This window comes from Laetiporus sulphureus (assembly GCF_001632365.1).
Source record: "Laetiporus sulphureus 93-53 unplaced genomic scaffold LAESUscaffold_13, whole genome shotgun sequence".
In the NCBI taxonomy this organism is placed as follows: domain Eukaryota; kingdom Fungi; phylum Basidiomycota; class Agaricomycetes; order Polyporales; family Laetiporaceae; genus Laetiporus; species Laetiporus sulphureus.
In genome coordinates, this window is record NW_024468522.1 from 349,570 (window position 1) to 370,158 (window position 20,589).

At 52.6% G+C, this 20,589-nt stretch overlaps 7 protein-coding genes across 7 annotated transcripts; 2 read left to right on the forward strand and 5 right to left on the reverse strand.

Moving 5' to 3' along the window:
* Window positions 1–341: 341 nt before the first annotated feature.
* Window positions 342–506, reverse strand: LAESUDRAFT_650393 (uncharacterized protein; the record flags this gene model as incomplete). The annotated part of the gene is made up of 1 exon (XM_040904245.1): window positions 342–506. A coding segment is annotated over one exon (165 nt), but the record flags the coding sequence as incomplete, so codon positions are not given.
* Window positions 507–1,225: 719 nt separating this feature from the next.
* On the reverse strand, window positions 1,226–2,750 carry LAESUDRAFT_724407 (uncharacterized protein). Its single transcript, XM_040908605.1, has one exon. It carries the CDS (start codon window positions 2,728–2,730, stop codon window positions 1,459–1,461), a length of 1,272 nt encoding a protein of 423 aa, XP_040765670.1. The 5' UTR covers window positions 2,731–2,750; the 3' UTR covers window positions 1,226–1,458.
* A 1,478-nt stretch (window positions 2,751–4,228) lies between these two features.
* LAESUDRAFT_650335 (ATP-dependent DNA helicase) lies at window positions 4,229–7,039 on the forward strand (the record flags this gene model as incomplete). Its single annotated transcript, XM_040904238.1, has 13 exons — window positions 4,229–4,275; window positions 4,324–4,496; window positions 4,550–4,674; window positions 4,737–4,806; window positions 4,861–4,915; window positions 4,976–5,118; window positions 5,178–5,350; window positions 5,408–5,558; window positions 5,611–5,663; window positions 5,792–5,933; window positions 5,981–6,041; window positions 6,092–6,437; window positions 6,500–7,039. The coding sequence occupies 13 exons, from the start codon at window positions 4,229–4,231 to the stop codon at window positions 7,037–7,039; spliced, it is 2,079 nt and encodes a 692-aa protein (XP_040765671.1).
* Window positions 7,040–7,188: 149 nt separating this feature from the next.
* On the reverse strand, window positions 7,189–7,677 carry LAESUDRAFT_650251 (uncharacterized protein; the record flags this gene model as incomplete). Its single annotated transcript, XM_040904229.1, has 3 exons — window positions 7,189–7,332; window positions 7,384–7,456; window positions 7,505–7,677. 3 exons carry the CDS (start codon window positions 7,675–7,677, stop codon window positions 7,189–7,191), a joined length of 390 nt encoding a protein of 129 aa, XP_040765672.1.
* Window positions 7,678–9,393: 1,716 nt separating this feature from the next.
* LAESUDRAFT_724410 (uncharacterized protein) lies at window positions 9,394–15,278 on the reverse strand. Its single transcript, XM_040908606.1, has 23 exons — window positions 14,815–15,278; window positions 14,504–14,668; window positions 14,376–14,456; window positions 14,167–14,324; window positions 13,971–14,117; window positions 13,304–13,920; window positions 13,080–13,249; window positions 12,959–13,027; window positions 12,703–12,894; window positions 12,508–12,652; window positions 12,275–12,459; window positions 12,048–12,221; window positions 11,799–11,993; window positions 11,350–11,742; window positions 11,094–11,286; window positions 10,961–11,039; window positions 10,770–10,911; window positions 10,564–10,719; window positions 10,364–10,510; window positions 10,165–10,312; window positions 9,974–10,108; window positions 9,792–9,921; window positions 9,394–9,738 (listed from the first exon to the last, which is right to left on the reverse strand). Exons 1-23 carry the CDS (start codon window positions 15,133–15,135, stop codon window positions 9,564–9,566), a joined length of 4,317 nt encoding a protein of 1,438 aa, XP_040765673.1. The 5' UTR covers window positions 15,136–15,278; the 3' UTR covers window positions 9,394–9,563.
* Window positions 15,279–15,537: 259 nt separating this feature from the next.
* LAESUDRAFT_724412 (uncharacterized protein) lies at window positions 15,538–17,203 on the reverse strand. The gene is made up of 5 exons (XM_040908607.1): window positions 17,080–17,203; window positions 16,895–17,023; window positions 16,702–16,839; window positions 16,468–16,644; window positions 15,538–16,414 (listed from the first exon to the last, which is right to left on the reverse strand). Exons 1-5 carry the CDS (start codon window positions 17,197–17,199, stop codon window positions 15,887–15,889), a joined length of 1,092 nt encoding a protein of 363 aa, XP_040765674.1. The 5' UTR covers window positions 17,200–17,203; the 3' UTR covers window positions 15,538–15,886.
* A 1,393-nt stretch (window positions 17,204–18,596) lies between these two features.
* LAESUDRAFT_724413 (glutathione S-transferase C-terminal-like protein) lies at window positions 18,597–20,006 on the forward strand. The gene is made up of 5 exons (XM_040908608.1): window positions 18,597–18,809; window positions 18,878–18,898; window positions 18,960–19,064; window positions 19,130–19,627; window positions 19,684–20,006. The coding sequence occupies exons 1-5, from the start codon at window positions 18,777–18,779 to the stop codon at window positions 19,741–19,743; spliced, it is 717 nt and encodes a 238-aa protein (XP_040765675.1). The 5' UTR covers window positions 18,597–18,776; the 3' UTR covers window positions 19,744–20,006.
* The last annotated feature ends 583 nt before the right edge of the window (window positions 20,007–20,589 follow it).

The following is a 20,589-nucleotide window of genomic DNA, read 5'->3' on the forward strand; positions in this document are numbered from 1 at the left end:
TTCAGGGACGAGAGCGAGGGGCATACGCAGATGAATCGCTGCAGGCTTATGACGTCATTTAGGGTGCCGATGTTCAGGTGAAGGGCCTTCACCATGGGTAGTACCGGCCACGTAGTCGCCTCTGTGGAAGAGTAACAATTGGCATCCCACACGGAATAACGGAGGGTGAGCTCCTCCAGTCGGCCGAGAGATGCCAGCATTCGAGGCATGAAGGTGGGTATTGGTCGGAAGGGACTGTCGAGGTCACTCCAAAGCAAGAACAGCCGGCGGACGCAGAGCGCCAGCGCATCTCCTGAGTGCAGAATCACATCCTGAAACGCGATGCGCTGCAGGTTGTTGCTGATACGGACGGAATGAAATAGATGTCTCCGCGTCGTGGGGAGCCATTCTCGCGTGACGAGGCTGCAGACCTTGAGGGTCTTGTGGTCATCCCATAGGTAATCGAGTATGTAGTCGCATATTTTGGGGGGCAGACGTGGCGATGGGAGACTCTGACAGTGGTCCATGTCAGCGATGGAAGACTTGAACATACTGCCAGAGCGAACGGAGGTATCAGCACACAGACTCCACGGAGGCATCTTCAACACTAACAAACGAGCTCCCGCACATGCGACTGTTCGATATATAGCGACAAGCCTCAGGTGCGGCAGGTCTCTGGCTCACTGTGAACGTGCGGGAGCTGTGAGTTGAACGAGGTCTGAGGCGAACGGTCGTCTACCAGATCCATCATCCATCGAATCACACGTGGTGCATGCTTGCAATTGGCACCCCGGCCGGCATCAGGAAACTTCGAATATCTCCTTTTTGACTTGTTCTCTCTGGCTTTGGCCCGACTTTCTTGATCTTACTGTCTTTTTTGATGATGGCAAGCGGATAATGTTGACTTTCCCGGCCAGCCCGCTGCGCGGCCAGGAGTTCGGGAGTCGCCTGCTCTCTAGAAGATGGCTCCACGGGGCCAAACCGATGGCCCGTCCCATTGTAGCCGCGCCCTATTATATACACGCGCGCTACTACTCTCCCACGCCGGTGGCGCAGGTCGCACCGGGGCCTCTCACATCTGCGCTCCATGCCCAGATTCCAACAGATAAAAGTGTCATAAGCCGGATATGACTTTTCCGGATGCGAGCCTTATCAAAGATGAGTAGTCGAAAAGCAACTGTTGCTTCAAACTTAGCAATGCATATGATAGAGCTCATGCCAGAGGAGGTCGAGGAGGTGCGCAAGTTGCAATCTCCCAGAATTTTTGGTATAATCTGTTTCGCATGAAAAAGCTGTCCCAATCGACAATATTCCTTAAAATTGTGGGTCAAGGCCCTGCGACTCACGCACAGGTGGAAGGCAAGTCGATGAAATCTACGAACCGGATAGCCCGAAGCACGTAACAAGGAAAGTCCGAAAAACTGATGTACATAGAAGGTGTTGCCAAGGAGGAAAGTTGGATGAACGGGCCCTGCCGCATCACCACTGCCAATACCAGGACGGTTTCGTACGGTGACCTAACTCTCTGATCTCATCGTAACCGTTCAGCCACATCAAACAGAGTCTGCCCGGTCCCGCCTGCACCCTGACCAAGCCTTGCAAAAGCACTTTGACGAACTCCGCCAGCCATGGCGCGGGTATACGAAGGTTGCAGGTTATCCATATGGTGAAGATCAACCGCGGGTGGGTATCCGCAATTCGCGCCAGGGCGGCATCAAGCTGCTCACAAAGCGAAATTGTGGAATCCGGCTTGAATGCCGCAACTAACGTGATGTCGATTGACTGCAGCTTAGTGTGCATTGGCTCGATATCGGCAAGGACTGAGAACAGGCCCAGCCAGCCATCGTTGACGGAAAAACCACACCATACGCTCGACACGTAGATCGAGACTAGGTTCGGATTGTGCGCCAACGCCGAAGCTTGTTGCCCATCTGGTGAACCGGGAGAGATCGTTTCTGGCCACTCGACGATAAGATGCTCCAGACATTCACCACATGCGCGCAACAGGGCTTGGGCGTCGCCTGTCCTGAAAAAATTGACTGCGGTCGGAGTTGGAGTAAGGTCGGGTACAATTATTGCCAGTCGACGTATGCGCAGCTTCAGACCGCCCTGCAGCAACCATCTCAGTATGGGGTCTGACTCGCAGACATGGTATTGAAAAGTCTCGATTACTATCGATCTCGAGATGACCATTGTAGGATGGGTGTGCGAGCTGTCGCACTTTGAGGTTTGCGTTATCCAGAGCTTCAGGGAGGAGAGCGAGGGACATGCGCAGATGAATCGCTGCAGACGTACGACGTCGTTGACGATGTCGATGCGCAGGCGAAGAGTCTTCACCACAGGCAGTATCGGCCACGTTATAGTCTCTGCGGAAGAGCTACAATTGTCCAACATGTAAACACGGAGGGTGAGCTTCTCCAGCCGGCCGAGAGATGCCAGCATTCGAGGCACGAAGGTGGGTTTTGGGACGGGATTAATGCCACGCTGGCCGAGGTACCAAACCAAGAACAGCTGGCGGACGCAGAACGCCAGCGCGTCTCCTGAGTGCATAATCATTTCCGCAAATGTGACGACCCGCAGGTTGATGATAAAGACGAAAGAGAAAAGATGTTTCCGAGTCGTGGGGAGCCATTCTCGCGTGACGCGGCTGCAGACCTTGAGGGTCTCGTGGTCGTCCCATAGGTGATCGAGTATGTAGTCGCATATTTCGGTGGGCAGACATGGCGATGAGAGACTCGGATGGTGATCCATGTCGGCGATAGAGGACTCGGAGGGAGTGTGCTGCCAGAGTGAAAGTATGATCAGTACACAGACGCTGGGGCATCTTCAACACTAATTGACTCACGAGCTCTCTCACATGCAACTGTTCGATAAGTAGTGACTCAGGTCCGGCAGGTCCCTGGCTCACTGCGAACGTACGCGAGTTGTGGAACGAGGTGGACGGTCGTCTACCAAATCTATGGCCTATTATATCAACGATGCGATGGGTACAAGATGTTGAATTGCACGAGAACCGTCGCACTATGCCTATATAGTATTACTAATCCGAACGCACGACACCATAACAAGTCATGGTAAACATGATCGGGTATGCAAGTACTTTAGTGCATGAGCTAGTTATAATACTAATGTATTCTTCATGCTGGTGGCAAACCATGGAAAAATCTTAATACACACTAGGTCTTGCTAGACCATCTGAGGATTTCGCGTGATATGAGAGAATGTCCCGTTCATGCATGCATGAAGCTTGAGCTTGAAGCTTGACTTAAGTCTCGGAAGCCACCGAGCACTTTATGCAATGCTACCTTTAGCTACTTCAGCTATATAAAGCGACATATGTCATCTTAATTGAACACCGAACCCGGCCCCTTACCTCCGCAAACGTCAAGTTAATGTATATGCCCCAAAACATCCTACGAACGTGGCGCGTCGAACGCGACATAAATTGAGTCACGTGATCGTGTCTTTTAGAACATACAATTTATATTCCGCGTTTTGAACCAAAGACAAATAGCGGCCAGGTAATGAGTGGGACGCGTTGGGTGCAATGGTGTGGTCGTATAGGCACTTAGGCAAGGCAAGCAGAATAGATGATGGTTTACTTTCGGGAGGTAATCACGTGATCGTGTCAGATCCTCTAGTGACTGTTAAGGTCGCGTTCGGACTGCCGCCATGTTGTTCTGAACATAGTCAGAACTCCAGTCTCACTTGAGTGCTATTTTATCACTGCTTATTCAAACCCGTCGAAGGAAAATCCGGATGAAACACCTGTCTTATTGACGATGAATTTTGAAGACGAAGACTTGCCAGATGCGCTTGACTCAGACGCGGTGCGTTTGTCGATTATGATCAATTTGGTTCGTGTCTCAAACTTGTGCTATAGTCTGAAATACAAGATGTGCTGGATATGTCCCTTGCAGAGTTTCTGTCCTTGCAGGACGGACGTGCCACTGTGGTGGCTGGTCCATCCAATGCGTCAAACAGGCCATCATTTGTGCATAGAGATGACCTCAAGGGACGCCTAGCACAGATCGATGCTGAGATAAGCGATATTGACGCAGATATTGCGAAGCTCAAGAAGTCGCGCGAGTCTCTGTTTGCAGAGAAGAGAGAAGTACAAGCCAAGCTCGAGAAGGCGCATGCTGCTGCCAGGATTCCTATTGATATCAAGGGGAAAGGCCCAGCAAGGCCGAGTAACACCATCGACTACATGGCGGAGTTCGAATGGACAAGTGGGCTCAGGGCGAAGATGAAGGCTGTGTTCGGTATTGACAATTTCCGTCTTTGCCAGGAAGGGTAAGCTTGAGCGGCATGCATAAGAGACGAGATTGACGTGCCTTACAGCGTCTGTAATGCAAATATGGATGGTAGAGACGCAGTGTGCGTGATGCCAACGGGCGGTGGGAAGTCTTTGACATACCAGCTGCCTGCGCTCCTCATGCCGGGCCTCACCGTGGTCATATCGCCCCTGCTGTCGCTGATGACTGATCAAATTCTGCACCTGCAAGAATCAGGAGGTTTGTAGAATCTCCTTATGTATGCGAGACATCTCTGACTTTGCATTCGACAGTCGAAGCTTGCATGATCAACGGCTCCACACCTAAGGGGGAAATGGCAAACATCCGCCGTGCACTTGAAGCCATGGCTTCCGGCAGAGCGAATGGCCTCCCTCAATACAAACTCATGTATGTTACCGTAAGTCATTCCAACTGCGTTCTCCCTTCTTTGGCAGCATTATCACATTCCATGTGGTTCAGCCGGAGATGCTTGCCAAGAGTAATAAATTGCAAGTGCTCTTTGAGAAGATTTACAACGGGAACAGACTCGGTACATTCTTTGTTATTCCCAAGCGTGGACGACATGTGCTGACCTTTGATATAGAGCGTTTCGTAATAGATGAGGCGCATTGCGTTTCGCAGCTCGGTCATGATTTCAGGTGCGCCACATATGGAGTAATGGAAAACGTTGATTTTATTCTGGAACGCATACGTGACAGACCCGACTACAAGAAATTGAACATCCTTCGTAAACTATTCCCTCGCGTGCCAATTCTCGCATTATCAGCGACGTGCCCACCCAAGATACTTCTCGACGTGATGAAGACGCTGGGTATGAGACAACCTGTCGAAGACGGGAACGGTCAGTTATCCTGCAACAAACAGTTCTCTAGTCACCCATGCCATATTCACTTCCTGTAGCTGCCGGGACCAAGGGAACTGTCTACTTCTCGGCTCCACTCTACAGGAAGAACTTGCATTATTCTGTACTGCCGAAGCCGTCTGCGAATGCGCAGGTTATTGCCACCTTGAAGGACTACATCCTTGATCACCATCGTGGCCAATCTGGGATCATCTACTGCCTCAGCAGAAAAGTGAGAAACCGTCACCGTTAACGTGTACTCTTCATGCAGCTGATACGCGTCGAATAGGAGGCGGAAAGCGTTGCGTCAGAACTCGCTGCCGCGAGCGAAAATCAAATCAGGACAGGAGTATACCATGCGGAGATCCCTGACAAGGCAAAGCAGAACCTTCACCACCGGTGGAGAAAAGGCGAGGTCCAGGTCGTGTGCGCAACAATCGGTGAGCCGGGATGCATGCGCGTGCCCGCTCCAGTATTCACTTTCTATCATAGCGTTTGGGCTAGGGATCGATAAAGGAGATGTTCGTTTCGTGCTGCATCACTCTGTACGTCAGCTCGCATGTATGGCTATGCAGTCCATTGACGGTGCACATCTCATGTGCAGCTGCCGGTATGTGTGCCAGACTTGATTGCCTGTATAATTTGCTGAGGTTCGTGGCATGACTTGGTCCAGAAATCGGTCGAGGGCTTCTATCAGGAGTCTGGACGTGCTGGACGTGATGGCAACGATGCGGACTGTGTGCTGTACTACAGACCGCAAGACGCCACTCGCCTTTCACAACTAGTGCTGAACGACGTGAACGGGCAGAGCAAACGTGCGCTGTAGTCAAATATCTTTTACTTACCATCTCACGCGAAACAGTACATGAGATGCTCCGATTCGCACAAGACATGGAGGAGTGCCGCAAAATCCAGTTCGCCAAGTACGCACCATCACTTCGCCTATTGCCTCGCGCTGACCATGCACAACCAGCTACTTTTCTGCCTCGTCACAGTTGTCCGTTGCATCGTGGACGACGCAGGAAACAGACGCACTAGAGCGCTGCGGGCACTGTGACAACTGCACGCGCGCTCCGGAGTCAGTTAAGCGATTGGACGTGAGGCTGCACGCGTGGCAGATCCTGCATGTCGCGGAGGCCGTGCAAGACGCCAGAGGGCGCGTTACTATTGCCCAACTGGCCGACCTCGCTAGAGGATCAGGCGGCGCTAGCTTTACCATGACTAGCAGCCAAAAAGGCAGAGGCCGCGGTAAGGAAAAGGAGAGAATTGCGCTTGACCTCGAGGAGGTTGCCGGTGGGAAGGTTGAGTTAGCGAAAGAGGTCTGTGATAGCTCAGTAGCCGTGTGATAAGCTTCGGAACTAACAAGCGGCGGTTGCGACAGGAAACGGAGCTGCTTTGCACGCATCTGCTCGTCCAGCGCTATCTCCAAGAAGACTTCCACGCAACCCCATACAGCGTCAACGTGTATGTCTGCCCCGGCCCGAACGCTGCACGGTTTACTCGGTTGTCAAGGAATGACGTCCAGGAGAGACATAAAGGTCCTCCCATGGAATATTGCTTTCCGAGTAAGACGAGGAAACAGGAGAAGTCCCGCGAAAAGGCAAGACATTCCAATGCTAATGATTACCCTAAGCCAAGCGGTGTAAAGAGGAAAAGGTCGACGCAAACCGCACTATCCGCTCAAGTCTACGATCATGGAGAAGATGCCGACTTACCAGACGTAGATGCTGCTGGAGGCGAGATCATTGTCCTGGGTGGCAGTGATGAAGAAACGGAAGCCGTTGACTGGGAGTTCTCGTTACGTCGCGGTATGCCATCAAGAAAGATACCTCGAACTATGGATACAAGGAGAGCTACAGGATCGGCGAACAACAGCAGGTCAACGGCTGAACAAGAGGATGTAATAAGTATATCGGACTAACAGCTGTACAGAATATCGTCACTATCACATCTGGTGCGACCAGGAACACAAGGATATATACTACCGCTCTGGGCAGAGGTCATAATAGTAATCATCAATAAAGTTACATATCAAAGACTCCAAATGCCATATTCAACGTGGCGGGATGCTTATTGCATCACCGGCTGGGATTCTAGGTTTGTCTTAGGACGCTTCAATGCTGAGCGAATGGGTGGCTTGGGTATCAATCGATGCTCCATGTCGATGCGCACGCCCTCCTCGTTCATCCACCCGGTGTGTGGCTCAGGGTATCCCTGAAGCGCAGGTGAGTATCTAGCATCATGAGGCAAGGGCGAGGAACGCACGATGAGATCTGGGGGGTATTCCATGCCAGCTTCGGGGGGCTTAAACCTCCCAGCGTTAGTCCACAGCTGGTCTCTGTGATATCGTAAGCACTGAGCACTTGAAGAACTATTGACAACTCACCCGCGGCGGTTGAACCATCCTGTACGACGCTCGCTTTGTGGTAGGGGGCACGGACACATCAAATCTTCCGTCCATCGCACGCATCGCTTAGTTGCAACTACCAGAGCTCCCTCCGAGGGCGATTTTGCCAAAGCAGACGCATGGGGCACGTTGCCGTTTGTGGTCGATGGCATTGCAGATGGCAACGAGGAGGAAACGGCCACGTTGGATGTACGCCCATCAGTTACGGCTGAAGAGCCGAGTGCATCGTGATAGCCTGCGCCGCTGGCAGTCCTCTGCATAAAGAGAGATCGGGCCATGCCTGGAGTGACAGGAAGGGCCCTGGCTTGAGTTGCGACCTGCGGAGGAAAGTGCGGAGAGGGTTCAACGTTGTCACCTGCCCTGGGTAGTAGGGGTAAGGCGGGTGTAGGGCGAGAGCCGGATGGGACGTTATGTCTGTACTGCTGAACAGGGCTCGTGGTAGCCACGTTCTGCTCATCTGCAGAGGTCCTCGTGCGGGTGATATTCCGAGTAGTGCTTATACGCTCATCGGAGTATCTTCTTGCCGCCTGCGAAAGTAGGGGTGTTGCATACGTGCGCCTCATCGCGTCTTCCCTCGCTTCGGGGTTTCGTAGTGTCAGTGCTGTTCCTATGTCAGCCTCGTCACCGACGCAGGTGTCACTATCGCTCTCGTTTTCGAGGAGGATATCAGCAGGAATGGCAGCGGTGGAACCCAGTCTCGGCGTAACGCTGGGCGGCTCAAAATTCGCTGTTTCGCTGCGACTGGCGCTAGGTAGCCCAGGAGGTAGCACACGAGATCCGTCCGGCGTGATGCGTACCCAATCCGAAGACGACGCCGACCTAGGGAGCGGTGGACGAGTGACGCTCGCTGGATGATAGACAGAGAGGGCGGTCGTCTCTAAGGTCTCCGTGCTGCTGCTGGCGCGCGTCGAAGAGACCTCCAGATAAGCGAAATCGGTGAGCTCTGAGTGGAACTCAAGATCCGAACTTGACGAAGACGGCGAGCTGCTCGAGTCGTCAGATGCAGAGGTGAACGAACGCTCATAGATGAACATGTCATTGGTGACCGTCGGGTATATCCCGTACGGTTTGGGTTTGGACCGTTTCGGTTCAAGCGGACGCTCGTTAACTGGGAGCACGGGACGATATGTCACAGCGCCGCTCTGCGACGGTTTTCTCTCGAAATTAGGAGGGGAAGTCTTCCTCGGTGGAAGGGGTCGAAACGATGCTGCATCGACCTTTCCTCCTACATTCTGCGGAGCCGGTACAGATGGTCCAGCGCTCTTAAAGACTTGGACAGAGAAACCTCGGGGAAGTTCAAAGTACTGAGGGCAATGAGATCCTCAGACATAGTTGCGCAGAATACGATACTCACTTTGGAGGGAAAGTCATTCCGCATGCTCTTATGGGGTTTAATAGCGTCGAAGCCCAGCGACGAGAACATGTTGCACACGGAGTCAAGTCTCATCAATTGTCTTGCCAGTTTATATGGGGGGCTGGGGAGCGTGTCCGCCTTGACATGAGGTTTTCATCTAACTCGCTTGCTCGCTAGCCGATTGGTCTATGCCTGCAGGTGGACAGGAACTCGTGGAAGGTGGTACTGTGAAGGATTAGTCCTACTAAGAATCGGATCGCGAGCCTCGATCCCTAACGCATCAACGATGAAGGAACTCGATCGAATGACGGAACCGACCTCGCTCTCGTCATAGCGGAAGAATTCGAAGTGACACCATAGATGTCAATACGACGATCCGGCATGATCAGCGCTACTTCTCCACAGGGCGCCATTGCGCCTGCGCTCATTGTAGATGGACGAGGGCTTAGTGCAAAAATTTGCAGCAAGTAATGGCGTGGCATGCATGCGGCTGACCGTGATAAACATTTGTGAAGAGAATTAATAGCTCCGGAAATGCAGGCAACCGCGAGGAACGGAACTAGAGAGGAAACGTTGCATCAAGGTGGCTCCTGATTACAAGCGCTTGGGACAACCACACTCTGCCAACGATGAGAACACGATACGATTATCATAGATACAGCAGTAAGAATAAACGCCATACAATCACCATGCCCCATATAATCGCAGCCAATCCTTCAGAACAGTCGTTCTTTCGGTGCCAATCTGGCGAGTAACCTCATTTTGACGTACAATCGGAAGATCTTCGAAGGTTGCTAAGAGGCTACCATCCAGAATACCTTTTGAGAGAGGCTTCGAGACATAGTCGTTCCTTACTATCCTGTGAAAGACGTGACTCAGAGTTCGGTGTGAGGCACTACCATATGGACTTACCGGAAAGCTTTCGGGTTCAACCCTGCCACATGTTGCACGTTACGAGTTAGCTGCCCCTGGAGCAGATGTAACCGCTTCGAGGTCGTCTCATCCACGTATGTGTACGATATCAAAGAGCCGTCGATGGAGCCTGTAGAGCGCTGTCTGGGTCTCGAGGTGTAATTATGCAACGAAAGCCATACCGCATAGAAGCTTGGCTTGGGGTATGTCCATGTCCTTGTTCGGCCTGTGAGCTATCAGTATTGATGTACGGGATTCCACTTGTCCATGAAACTCGCTGCGCCGCAACAGGTGTTGGCCACCTCTGGAATCAGGATCTATTTGACCAGAACGGACTTCAGAAAGACAGGCAATCGCGGAATACGACACTTGCCATGAGGATCATACTCGAATATCCTGACAACACCTTCTTCATCGCCAACGAGTAATGAGACGCGATTATCAGCAAAGAAGAGATCAGCGTTAGTCACGCAGGCATGATAAGGGTCCTTCCCAAGAACAACTAGCTTATAGGGGTGCTCCTGCTCGGCTGCCATTGAGTACTTCAGCGCGGCATTAGAATTGGGCCACACCTGAAAAGCAACGAACCAGATGCTCTTGACGGCATCTCCAAGCACCAAAAGGTTCTTGACGGCACGTAGCGAAGTGACATAAACGCCAACGTCGAGGAAAGCGACGCCAACTAATCGCTCATCCAAATCAAGTGCGCGAACAAAGATCTGAAAAATAGCGTGAGATTGCTACTGCGGATCGCATCTTCCGACGAGTGTACCTTTTGGCCCATCGATGAGACCAAGTAATTGTCCATGCCGCACAGGGCCGTGACAGGGCCTTTGGCATCATCCCGACATTTCAGCTTCAGCCTATGCCATCGCTTTTGAGCAGACTTCGGATCAGGTACGACTTCTACGATCTCGAAAATGTATGACTGAAAGACAATATCAGTATGAACTCTTACTGTGAAGCTGAGAAACCAACCGCTCCGGTGATAGCTAGATCCTCCCCACGATTGATGGTCGTCCCAACAGCGATGAAGTCTTTGACTCCACTTTCCGTGCTTGCAGTTTCCAATGTGACACAGTCGATACAATTGACGAACTCATTTTGGGCGAACTCATGGCTGAGATTGTCATGTCACATGTGTATATCAAGTAACCTAGCTTACTTACCCATCCATCACAACCCAACCGTCAGGGGTGATGAGCTCCAATGTAGAACATTCGCAAGTCGGAAATGAGATATTGCCAGCTGACAACGCTAGATAGATTAATATCCAGCCATCGGCTAACACCTTCAACTCACCATCAGGCTCCCAGACGATGTTCCCATCATCGTCATACGAGGCAAACTTGGATTGTCGAGAGGCGGCAGCGACAATCAAAGATGTAGATGAATCGAAGATGACATTTGTATATGGTCTCGGCCGTGGGACAACCCTGGACGGCAGGTGCCCGTCAAGCTGGATGTCTGACATCCACTCCATGAGGCTGGGCCCCTGCAAATGTGCCATTAGACGTAATTTAGCTGAAGAGAAGGTGCCATCAACCAAAGTCCTCACCTCTTCCGAGTACAGAAGGAAGTCGCCCCTCGACTCCCAAACGGAAGACGCAGTGATAGCGTGTACGACAGCATGCCCTGAGGGAAATACTCTTACGCCTCCTTTGTCTGTCGACAGGATCCAGCATGGGTGATCGCCGGTGAAGAATACTCCAGAGAACGTCTGCCCAGGTGCAGGAGACGATACAAAAGGAATCAGCTGCCTCGTAATCCTCTTAACTTCGGCCAATACTGATCTCTCCATCTCCTCTGTGTGCTGTATGTCGAACGCTCGGGAAAGCACTTTGACAAATTTGACCATGAGTGTGCATGCCCGACTTGCAGGAAGGGGGTCGATCGGCGGTGGCGCGGGAAGCGCTTCGTATATGGCAAGCTGTCCAGAGCGCAGGAACACCTGTTACGCAACAAGCTGAAATTCATTCGGACGACGCTGACTGCCTCGTGACATACCATGAGATGTAGGCGAGGCGATGACTCGCCTAGCGGGGCCACTACGATCTGCTCTATGTCCAGTTCCTGAGGCTTGCGAGGGGGTTCCTGCGGAAGCGAAGGGGCAGGAGGATCAAGCGAGTCTGTCAAAACGGGCTCCAACATGACGGCCAGAGCGGTCGAGAAGGCAAGTGAGAGCTTCGGAAGTGTCCATATCTGCACCGATCTGGGTGAGTCGCAGGGAATGCCCACTGACCAAGGTAACATTACCTCTATGACGCCTTGTGGACGGCATAGTATGAGCCATTGGCTCTTGTTTCCGGCATTCATGGCTGCCTGCAATGTAGAGGTCACGTTCTCGGAGCCGGGGGCTTGCGTGTTGACTTGCGTCTGGAAAATTCCAGTGTTGTCTGTGAAGAAGCCTCCAGCCAGATATTTGGACGTCTACCATGCAGGTGTGAGGTTGTTGGGCAAAGGTCAAAGCCGATATGACAAACCTTTTCACCCATAGGAGACATGTCTTTCCGTCTGATCTTACCACGCTCGATCTCACCGATGAAGAGCCCGATCGAGTCGTCTTCTCGGATGATCAGCACGAAAGGGTCGCATATACTACAATACCTGATCTTCGGTCGAGGAACGTTACCGTCCCAATCCTTGATACTTTGTCGTTCCGAACCATCTAAGGTAATTGTAAGCAAAGGTATGAAAACCCAAGAACCCTGCGTACCGGGCTCCAGCACTCGTATAACGTTCGTAACGTTGAACATGACATGAAGAATGGCAGTGCCCTGGAAGAAAGAAGCAGCTCCTATGGTAGTTCCTGGTATTCGAGTAGTTATCTGAATATCGCCTTGACCGCTACGAATTGCAATCTATTGTTACTGTTAGGCCTACCAATCTACGAACAAGATCTTCCACTGACTCTTGAGAGACCTGGGGAGGGATTTGCATCCGTGCTGACGATCACTGAATCATTCTCCGAGTGAAACGGATTCGCCGGCCGTTCGTAGGTCGACCCGTTGACCTTGACCGCCTGCCGCACCGGAATTGACCACATGCCACGGCCGCCACCAATGGCATGCATTTTGCGCTTGATCCGTGTCGGAAGATCTCTCTACGGAAAAAGTGCGCCGAAGATGTCTAACGGTTCAGAATGATATGAAAATCGGCACTCATACCTGCCAGAGCGTAAATCCTCCTAATGAACCGGACCCTGTAGCGGCAACAAGCTCCGGAACATAGCGGTCCTGCCATCGGGTTAAGCAGGAAGCAAAGTGAAGGGCTTAATGATCGACTCACGCCGTTCTTCGCCACTGAGAAAGTCATGTCGGATATCGGGCCGTACCCAGGGATTGAGTCGCACAAGGAGAGGTGAATTACTGTTCGCTTCTTCAACGGAGCGGCGTTGCCATTCGTGAGGTTGCCGTTAACGCGTGGCTCTTCAATCGCATTGGATGTGCCGTAGAGGTCTGTTGCCGAGAGTTTCAGCCCAGAACGTCGTCGCGACCGGTACTGGTACTCACCATCATCATCATCCAGATCCATTGTGTCCTGTGGAGCGACTACTGTGGCCGGCACGGACGACATCTCCGCATCCTCCTCTGCCACTTCCTCCTCTAGCCGTGCAGTCTTTAGCAGCACAGAAGGACCGACTATGCTCCCTATAAAGAGATGGTCATCCTGCGTTCTTCTGACAACCGAGGGTATCGTGGTGCGTGCCACAGCAGGAGCCATGGATAGCCGAGATACCGTCTTCCCGTCCACAATAATCTCGATCGGATAGACAGTCCCGTCCTTCAAGATCACGTACAGCGTCTTGTCGTCTACAAATGCAAAGCGCGAGCCTTCGAGCAGCAACTCGCGCTCTTGCTCCTGCTGAGAGAGCGACGGCATGGGCATATCGCTGATCCGCTCTGGCCAGCCGTTTACGGGGAGAATGACTCGCCGCGACGACTGATCGACGTAGAGTACGCTGTTGCTTGCCAAGATCACCACGCCGCCGAGAGCCGTTGAACATGGTGCAATCATGGAACAATCGTACGGAAGTCCTTCAACCGCGGTAATCATGGGGTAGTGACGCGTCACTAGGTCGAGAGTGAATATGAGCAGGCCAACGGTATCCTTGTATTCTTTCAGTCGCCTGCATAGAATCATGAGTATAGAAAGATTTGAATGGAGGTCAGTGCGCACCCGGTCCATGTCTGAGGGTGTTGGTACAAGACGGCAATCGTTGGATTGTTGAAGCCAGGCAGGAATACGAAGTCGATCACGTTTCGAATGCGCTCGTCAACTTCCGCAGATAGATCTAAGATAAAACTCGGCGAATAAGGCACATCCCTGAGACATAAATTAATGTCGTATACTCTTGCATTAGCGAGCACACTACCTTGCTTGACTCGTTTCCTGTTCCATGATATCGAGCTCAGCTTGCGACTGATAGAAAGGCAGGATAGCAATAGAGTCTTTTGGAAGTAACAAACCCGCACAACGAGACAGCGGGTCTGCTCGCAAGATCGAGCGAGATAGAGGAGCATCTATGGCAAGCTGATATTTCACTCAGCAATGCTACTGAGAAATATCCCGGACTACACTTACAAGCTGAGGCGCACGTTCATATGTGTGTATCGAGACTGTTATGAGGTCATGCACCGCTTCTGACCATTCTAGAAGAGCAATCTACTACGTATTAGAATGCGTCACGAAGAGTAGCGAAGTGCACCTACTTTTGCATCCTTGAAGGAGACCAAAAGCCTGTCAAGGCTGTCTTCAATAGAAGTGATGATCCGGACGCCCTCGATGCCTGTGACTATTCCATGCAGGCGGTGTTCGCGCACCAAGTAAAACCGGTTCACAGTGAGCGGATGAGCCGCGCCATTTTGAGCGGTCGACTAGGATGACACAAAGGATGATCAGTATCACGTCTGGAAGCTCTCGCACACATCTCACGATGGGCAGGGAGATTGAGATAGGAAATCCGGCATCTCATTGTCTTGTCTGTGATTATGCGACGACAGCCAGCAGTATTCGAATTCACCTTGACCGAGCCCATGTTCACGAAGCCCTCCCCCGACACGTCCATCTCGACCTCCCCCTCCACCGCCTCCGTGCCCTTCCGCACGCTCGCCCGCCGGTCGCGCTCATCTTCCTTCTGCGACGAGAACGGTGCCGGCTCCTCCCTGACCTCGAAGATGCGCAGGAGGTTCGACCGCGCGACGACGACGTTGAAGAGGACCCGGCTCGACCCAGCACTTGATCCAGGGAGCTTGCTGTCAGGCAGCGTGGATGGAGTCAGCTTCAAGCAGGCAGCAAACTCCACGCCGCTCGGTGGCAAGATCTCTTGCCGCAAAGCCTGCATCCTGTGATCTCAAAGTCCGTCCGTTCTTGCGAAGAAATTCCCGGCGAGATATGCACGGCGCGAAGCGGTACCAATCCACCACCTCGAAACTACTTCAACGCCGGATACCGTCTTTGCAAGGGCAGTGTCCTCAGGAAACCGTCGGTGAAACTCAAAAGAGCGTGTTTCGTCACGGTGCAACGCATATTGCTGCCCCGTGTCACAGCCGTGACGAGGAAGTGTCACGTTTTGTGGCCCATCAAAAAAACTGCCAGCTGTCTTACGCTGCCAGATGCTGTCTGTCGCATATATCCACAAAAAAAGCGCGAAGCGTAATGGTGAGCCCGCTATAGCCGAGGATCAGCCAAGTCCTCTACGATGAGCGAACGCGGCTTGCTTGTATTCTTTTCTCAGTGAGAGTATTGCGGAAGGTGAGGACAGATAACGTCGTTGCACAAGACAAATTGCCACGCTCACAATGTACATTCCAGACGAAATAGATAACAGACAGAAAGGGAACAAGCGCTGCCAGACTAGTCGAACAAGTACAAATATACGGGACAGGAGAAACTTCACCCCTCTGCCTCTCTCGTCCATGTCAGACCGTCACCCGCCACACTTTTCGCATTGTTCAATGCTTTTCATCAAGCCTCTACCCGCAGCACCTTGGGGTTCGCATCCTCTCTACAACCATAAGTACCGCTATTTGCGCATGCGCGATTTGAGCTAGCGCACTCAATGTCGCAGAACGAGCGGATGACGCGTCATCACGTCAGAGACAGTCAAACATGATCTCGCCGATCTCGTCCTCAAAGGATCTGTACGACTTGGAGCCGGGCTCAATACTAGGGAGAGCCTTGAGTGCGCCATCCGAAAGAATTGGCGACAAGCTACGAGGACTGGGGATGGAGGGTGCCGACGAGGAGAGCAACGAGGAAATGGATGAGGCCGGAGAGGAGCTCTGGTCGCGCGGAGAGTCGACGGAATGAGCAGGTGCGGCGACCGGGGCGTTGTCCCACCCCGAAGCAGACGAGCAGGAGGACCAAATCGACGAACCGAACGTCGTGACGCCAAGCCACTTCGACTGCATGACACTGACGTTGGGCTTGACGGGTTGTTCTCTGCGCGGAGGCTGGGGGATGTCGGACCATCCACTAGTCCATGCATTGTTCGAAACCGGTAGCCGGCGCTCGCTCGCGTTGCTCTTGTTGAACGTCGGCCACGACCCCTGGGGTACGCCGACCTTGGCGCTATCGACCCAGATAGGGTTGAGGATTGTATCGAGATGGAAGTCGGTAGACTGCGCATTTGTCGTAAGTCACAGTCACCAATATAAAAGTTCATTGTACTCACCATCTTCTGGTCACTCGGAAGGGCTTCGAGTTCGTGATGGCCGCCGGCCATTACATCATACTTACCGACGATGTCTTCTGCGCCTAGATCAGAGAGAAGGTCCTTCGGCAAAAAGACAGGTGCCATTTCGTCATCGTCATCTTCAGAGATGACTGTTGCCTTGGCCTTGGAGGTATCCTGCCATTCAAGATGGATGAGTACGTGTCTATGATCTAGACCTCTCGCAACACTCACCTCGACGTTTGGCTTAGTGTCTTCATACAAACTATAGTCGACCATTCCCTTTCGCTCTTCGTAGTGGTCCCAGAACAGACGCTGCCAAGTAATGGCATGAATCTGCTCGAATTCTTCAAATGATATCTCCTTTCCGATCTGGAACATACCGTGAGAACGGGCGCGACAGGATGAGATAACCGCTCGTGCATACCTTTTGCTGACTCGCATCTTCACCTTCATCCGAGCGGAGCGACATGTCTATGGTTTCGGGATGCACGATGCATGGCTCATCGACTTCGTAAAAATTGTCGTCCATGTCAAGGAACGATTCCTCAGCGGACTGTTCATTGGAGGTGAGCGTGCAGTCAATAATAAAGCCGTCCAATGGTGACTCACAGCATCTTCGTGCTTCTTTGTTATTGACTGCATCGCTCCAAGGCTCGAAATCTCCCAGTTACCATCCAGGATTGCGGCGAAGTTGGCACGCTGGTAGCTTGGCTTGGGTTGCTGGGCCATGGGAGGCGACGCGTCGTCCATCGTCACGAGGGAGTGAGCAAACGCGAGGAGCTTTCCGAATTGCATGTTGATATCTTGGGTAGTAGAAATGAGAAAGATCTACTGTACGACGTGAAGAAGCGTGGCTCACAAAGGCGCGATGCGGCGATAGCTATCAGTTGAGAAAGACACGTAGTATAGCAGAAGGCAGATACTGATAGAGGTTATTCTCGCTCGAACTGGGTGGGGACGGGCGCGATGTGGATGATCCCTGCGCTGATGGGGGCGGGAGGGAAGGTGGGAGGTCAAGTTGAACCGTGGGCGCGCCTTGAAATACGCTCACGTGGATCGTGGCTGCAACGCGAGTGTGGCAAGGTTTTCCTTTTCGGATGATAGTCTTCTGATAATTCCTGATACGCGCCGATAAGACCCTTCTGTCTCAAGATAACGGCCCACTCGCAGTCTCGATGAGATAAAAGGGGGGCCAGCCGACAGGCTAAACTTGCGGTTATATGTGCGTAGGCCAAGTACTGTTACGTGCGCATATACTTGCGAAAACCTAGATGCTAGGAATTGTGGCAGTCTCGCAATATGTTGCTGAAGGTCCGTGCTCGGGTTCACTTGGCCACGCTAAGCGACAACGGCCTCAAGGCTCATACAGATCTTCCATGGAGAATCATATCGTGTGAGCAAGGTCACTGGACGACCGCCTGATCGAAGTATATCTTGCATCGTGTTTGCCCGGCTGGGCTCTGCGCGGTGCTAGTACTCAAGCTATGAAAGGCAATCCCGCATGATCCGGACGACTGCGCTACAAACTTGCAAAGTATCTTCGAAGGCTGCACCTCCATTTTGATAAGCGCGACACCTGAGGCCTCTAAAGCTCCTGGGCCTCAGGCCTTGAGATCTAGCGAATTCGTTGCCACTGCGACTTGGGCGACTGGAATAGCATCGATGGGAATACCTGTCTGACCAGCATCGCAACTTGAGGGCTGCCTGGCGCGACGGCTTCACGACTTCTGTACTTCGTCAATTCAACTCTGGGACTCTCCTCTCAATCTCTGTCTTCCGCAGCAGGCGTGTCCTCAGACGTCTCATGGATTACTGCAGCCCATCGCTGCTAGTTTCTTTTTCGTACGAAGCACTTTCTGCCGTCGTCCCTCAGTGCGTATGTGCCGCAGCCGTCGAACACATTCGCCGCCTGTAGGTCGGTCCTTGCAATCGCAAACGTTGTATATCATGATACTGAACGTCGATACTAAATGTCGTGAAAAGGCGAGATTTGGGCCGCGCGTAATCACTTGATGACATGTTGTCATCGATACTATTAGACGAATTGCAATGCGGGACACTTGCAATGCTCGTCTTCTGAGTTGAAATGTTAACGCTGAACACCCCCTCGCAGCCCGATCGCGTCGAACTATGAGGAGATGACGTCAAGCGATTGCGAAGCAATATTAGCTGACCAAGACCAAGGCAGTGAGAACATTATTAATCACAGCAGTTGCGAGCCCTCATAATGCACCGAATCTTGGACGAAACATTCTTAAGAACAAGTTGCCGCCACCATCTCAGCATCTGTGCAATACAATCGCAACATGTCGCAGCCGTTGACCCTCTACACAGCAAAGGTTTGTACGAACCGCTCGTCTATCACATAGCAGTGCGTAACGTTTGCCTGACCTACTATGAAACATAGATCTGTCCCTATGCGCACAGGGTATGCACGCAGCGCATGGTGATCCGACCAGAGCTGGATTGACAGTGAATGATGTACGCAGGTCGAACTTGCACTGGAAGAAGCCAATGCGAAGTACAGCAAGTACCAGATCGATCTGCAGAACAAGCCTCAATGGTACGCTCCAAAGGTCAACCCTGCTAGCAAGGTGCGCATACAAGAAGGTCAACGCCAGACGACCGCCCCTGACAGAGTCTATCATTTGCCCATCAGGTCCCTGCGATCGCGTACGGCGGCCCCAACGTCGCGGCCGACCAGCCCTCGCCCGACTCCACCAAACTCGCCGAGTCTCTCGTGCTCGTAGAGTTCATCGCAGACCTCTACCCGCACGCCCACCTCCTGCCTGAGGACCCCGTCCTCCGCGCCAGAGCGCGCTTCTTCATTGACGCGGTATCCACGAAGCTCGTCCCGGCCTGGAACGCCTTCCTACGTGGGAACGGCTCCGCGGACGACTACCTGAACGCTGTGGAAAAGATTCAGGCACTCCTCGCACCAGAAGGCTTCGCAGTGGGCCCCTACTCGATCGCGGACGTGGCGGTTGCGCCGTTCCTCGCACGGGCAGAGGTAGCGCTGAAGAACGACGTCGGAGCGTATCCAGAGGGCCAGGGGCCCTTCGTCCTGCAGAAGCTCGCAGAGCCGCGTTTCGCGCGCTTCGAGAAGTACTGGGCTGAGTTGCAGTCGCGGCCGAACTTTAAGGCAACGTTCGATGAGGTACGTGGGCACGGTTCCGTTGCTCGCTCTTGGTAACTCATGAAGAGCTTCTGTAGGAGTACGTAACCGAAGCATACAAGAAGCGGTTTGGTAACCTGCGCTCGCAGAAGTTGTGAGGGCCACGGGATGGATGGAATGAGAAGTTCTGCGATTGTATCCGAACCAACCGAAATGCGCGTTTAATTATGATCAGTCTCCTCCGAGCCCTGCATCCACTTCCCAGCACCATCATGCGGGTGCGACAGCACTGGGAGACCAGCCGCATGCAACGCACCTCAATCCGACGAACACCGGCTTCTCGATGTCAGGTATTTACAATGCCGTTACCGTCGACGTGTTGGCACTGGGCAGACATGAATGCACGCCGGTTCCGATGCGCAGTTAGTGATAGCATGGCACAGTGCTGTGCGTATTGTCATATTCCCCACAAAAGACCTCGATGTGCTCCGGCGAAGTATTGTCGTGAAGGTGCTCGCTTCGCGGAGCGGGGCCGGACAAAGGGCATGCGAACATGATCGCCCGAGGTTTACGGCCTGTATGCACCACTGCGGCTGTGTTCATACCGCAAGAAGAGGACTTGATTCGACCACATGCTCGTATTTCGGCGATCATGGGAGAGTAGTGCGGTCGCGAGTTGTGAGCTTGAAATACGAAGTCAAGACCCTGCCATTCGCGTCTGTGGCGGAAGGTAGAGAGCCGAGTAATAGTGAAGCGCCCATAAGCGTGTCCAGAGTGTTGTTCCAAATGCGGCAGTCCCTTTTGTCCCTCTACGCACGTCGAAGACAATGGCGGGAAAACAACAAAAGGCGGCCCATGTTGGGAGGGCATATACAAGTCTCTGCGGGTCAGGATTCACCACCTTCTCTTTGCTCGCTGCATCCCTCCGCGTCGCTGGACGTCGGCATTTGACTCTTTCGCGCTTTTCTAGATATTTACGACGTTTACGATGGCCTCTCGTGAGT

Coding starts and splice junctions, on each gene's coding strand:
- LAESUDRAFT_724412 (XM_040908607.1), bottom strand. CDS start 17,199: ATGGCCCAGCAACCCAAGCCAAGCTACCAGCGTGCCAACTTCGCCGCA. Junction 17,024..17,079: donor CAAAGAAGCACGAAGATGCT/GTGAGTCACCAT, acceptor TCCAATGAACAG/TCCGCTGAGGAATCGTTCCT. Junction 16,840..16,894: donor AAGATGCGAGTCAGCAAAAG/GTATGCACGAGC, acceptor GGTATGTTCCAG/ATCGGAAAGGAGATATCATT.
- LAESUDRAFT_724407 (XM_040908605.1), bottom strand. CDS start 2,730: ATGGATCACCATCCGAGTCTCTCATCGCCATGTCTGCCCACCGAAATA.
- LAESUDRAFT_724410 (XM_040908606.1), bottom strand. CDS start 15,135: ATGCAGGCTTTGCGGCAAGAGATCTTGCCACCGAGCGGCGTGGAGTTT. Junction 14,325..14,375: donor ATGAACGTGCGCCTCAGCTT/GTAAGTGTAGTC, acceptor GTGAAATATCAG/CTTGCCATAGATGCTCCTCT. Junction 12,460..12,507: donor TATACGAGTGCTGGAGCCCG/GTACGCAGGGTT, acceptor CAATTACCTTAG/ATGGTTCGGAACGACAAAGT.
- LAESUDRAFT_724413 (XM_040908608.1), top strand. CDS start 18,777: ATGTCGCAGCCGTTGACCCTCTACACAGCAAAG. Junction 18,810..18,877: donor TGACCCTCTACACAGCAAAG/GTTTGTACGAAC, acceptor TATGAAACATAG/ATCTGTCCCTATGCGCACAG. Junction 18,899..18,959: donor TCTGTCCCTATGCGCACAGG/GTATGCACGCAG, acceptor TGATGTACGCAG/GTCGAACTTGCACTGGAAGA.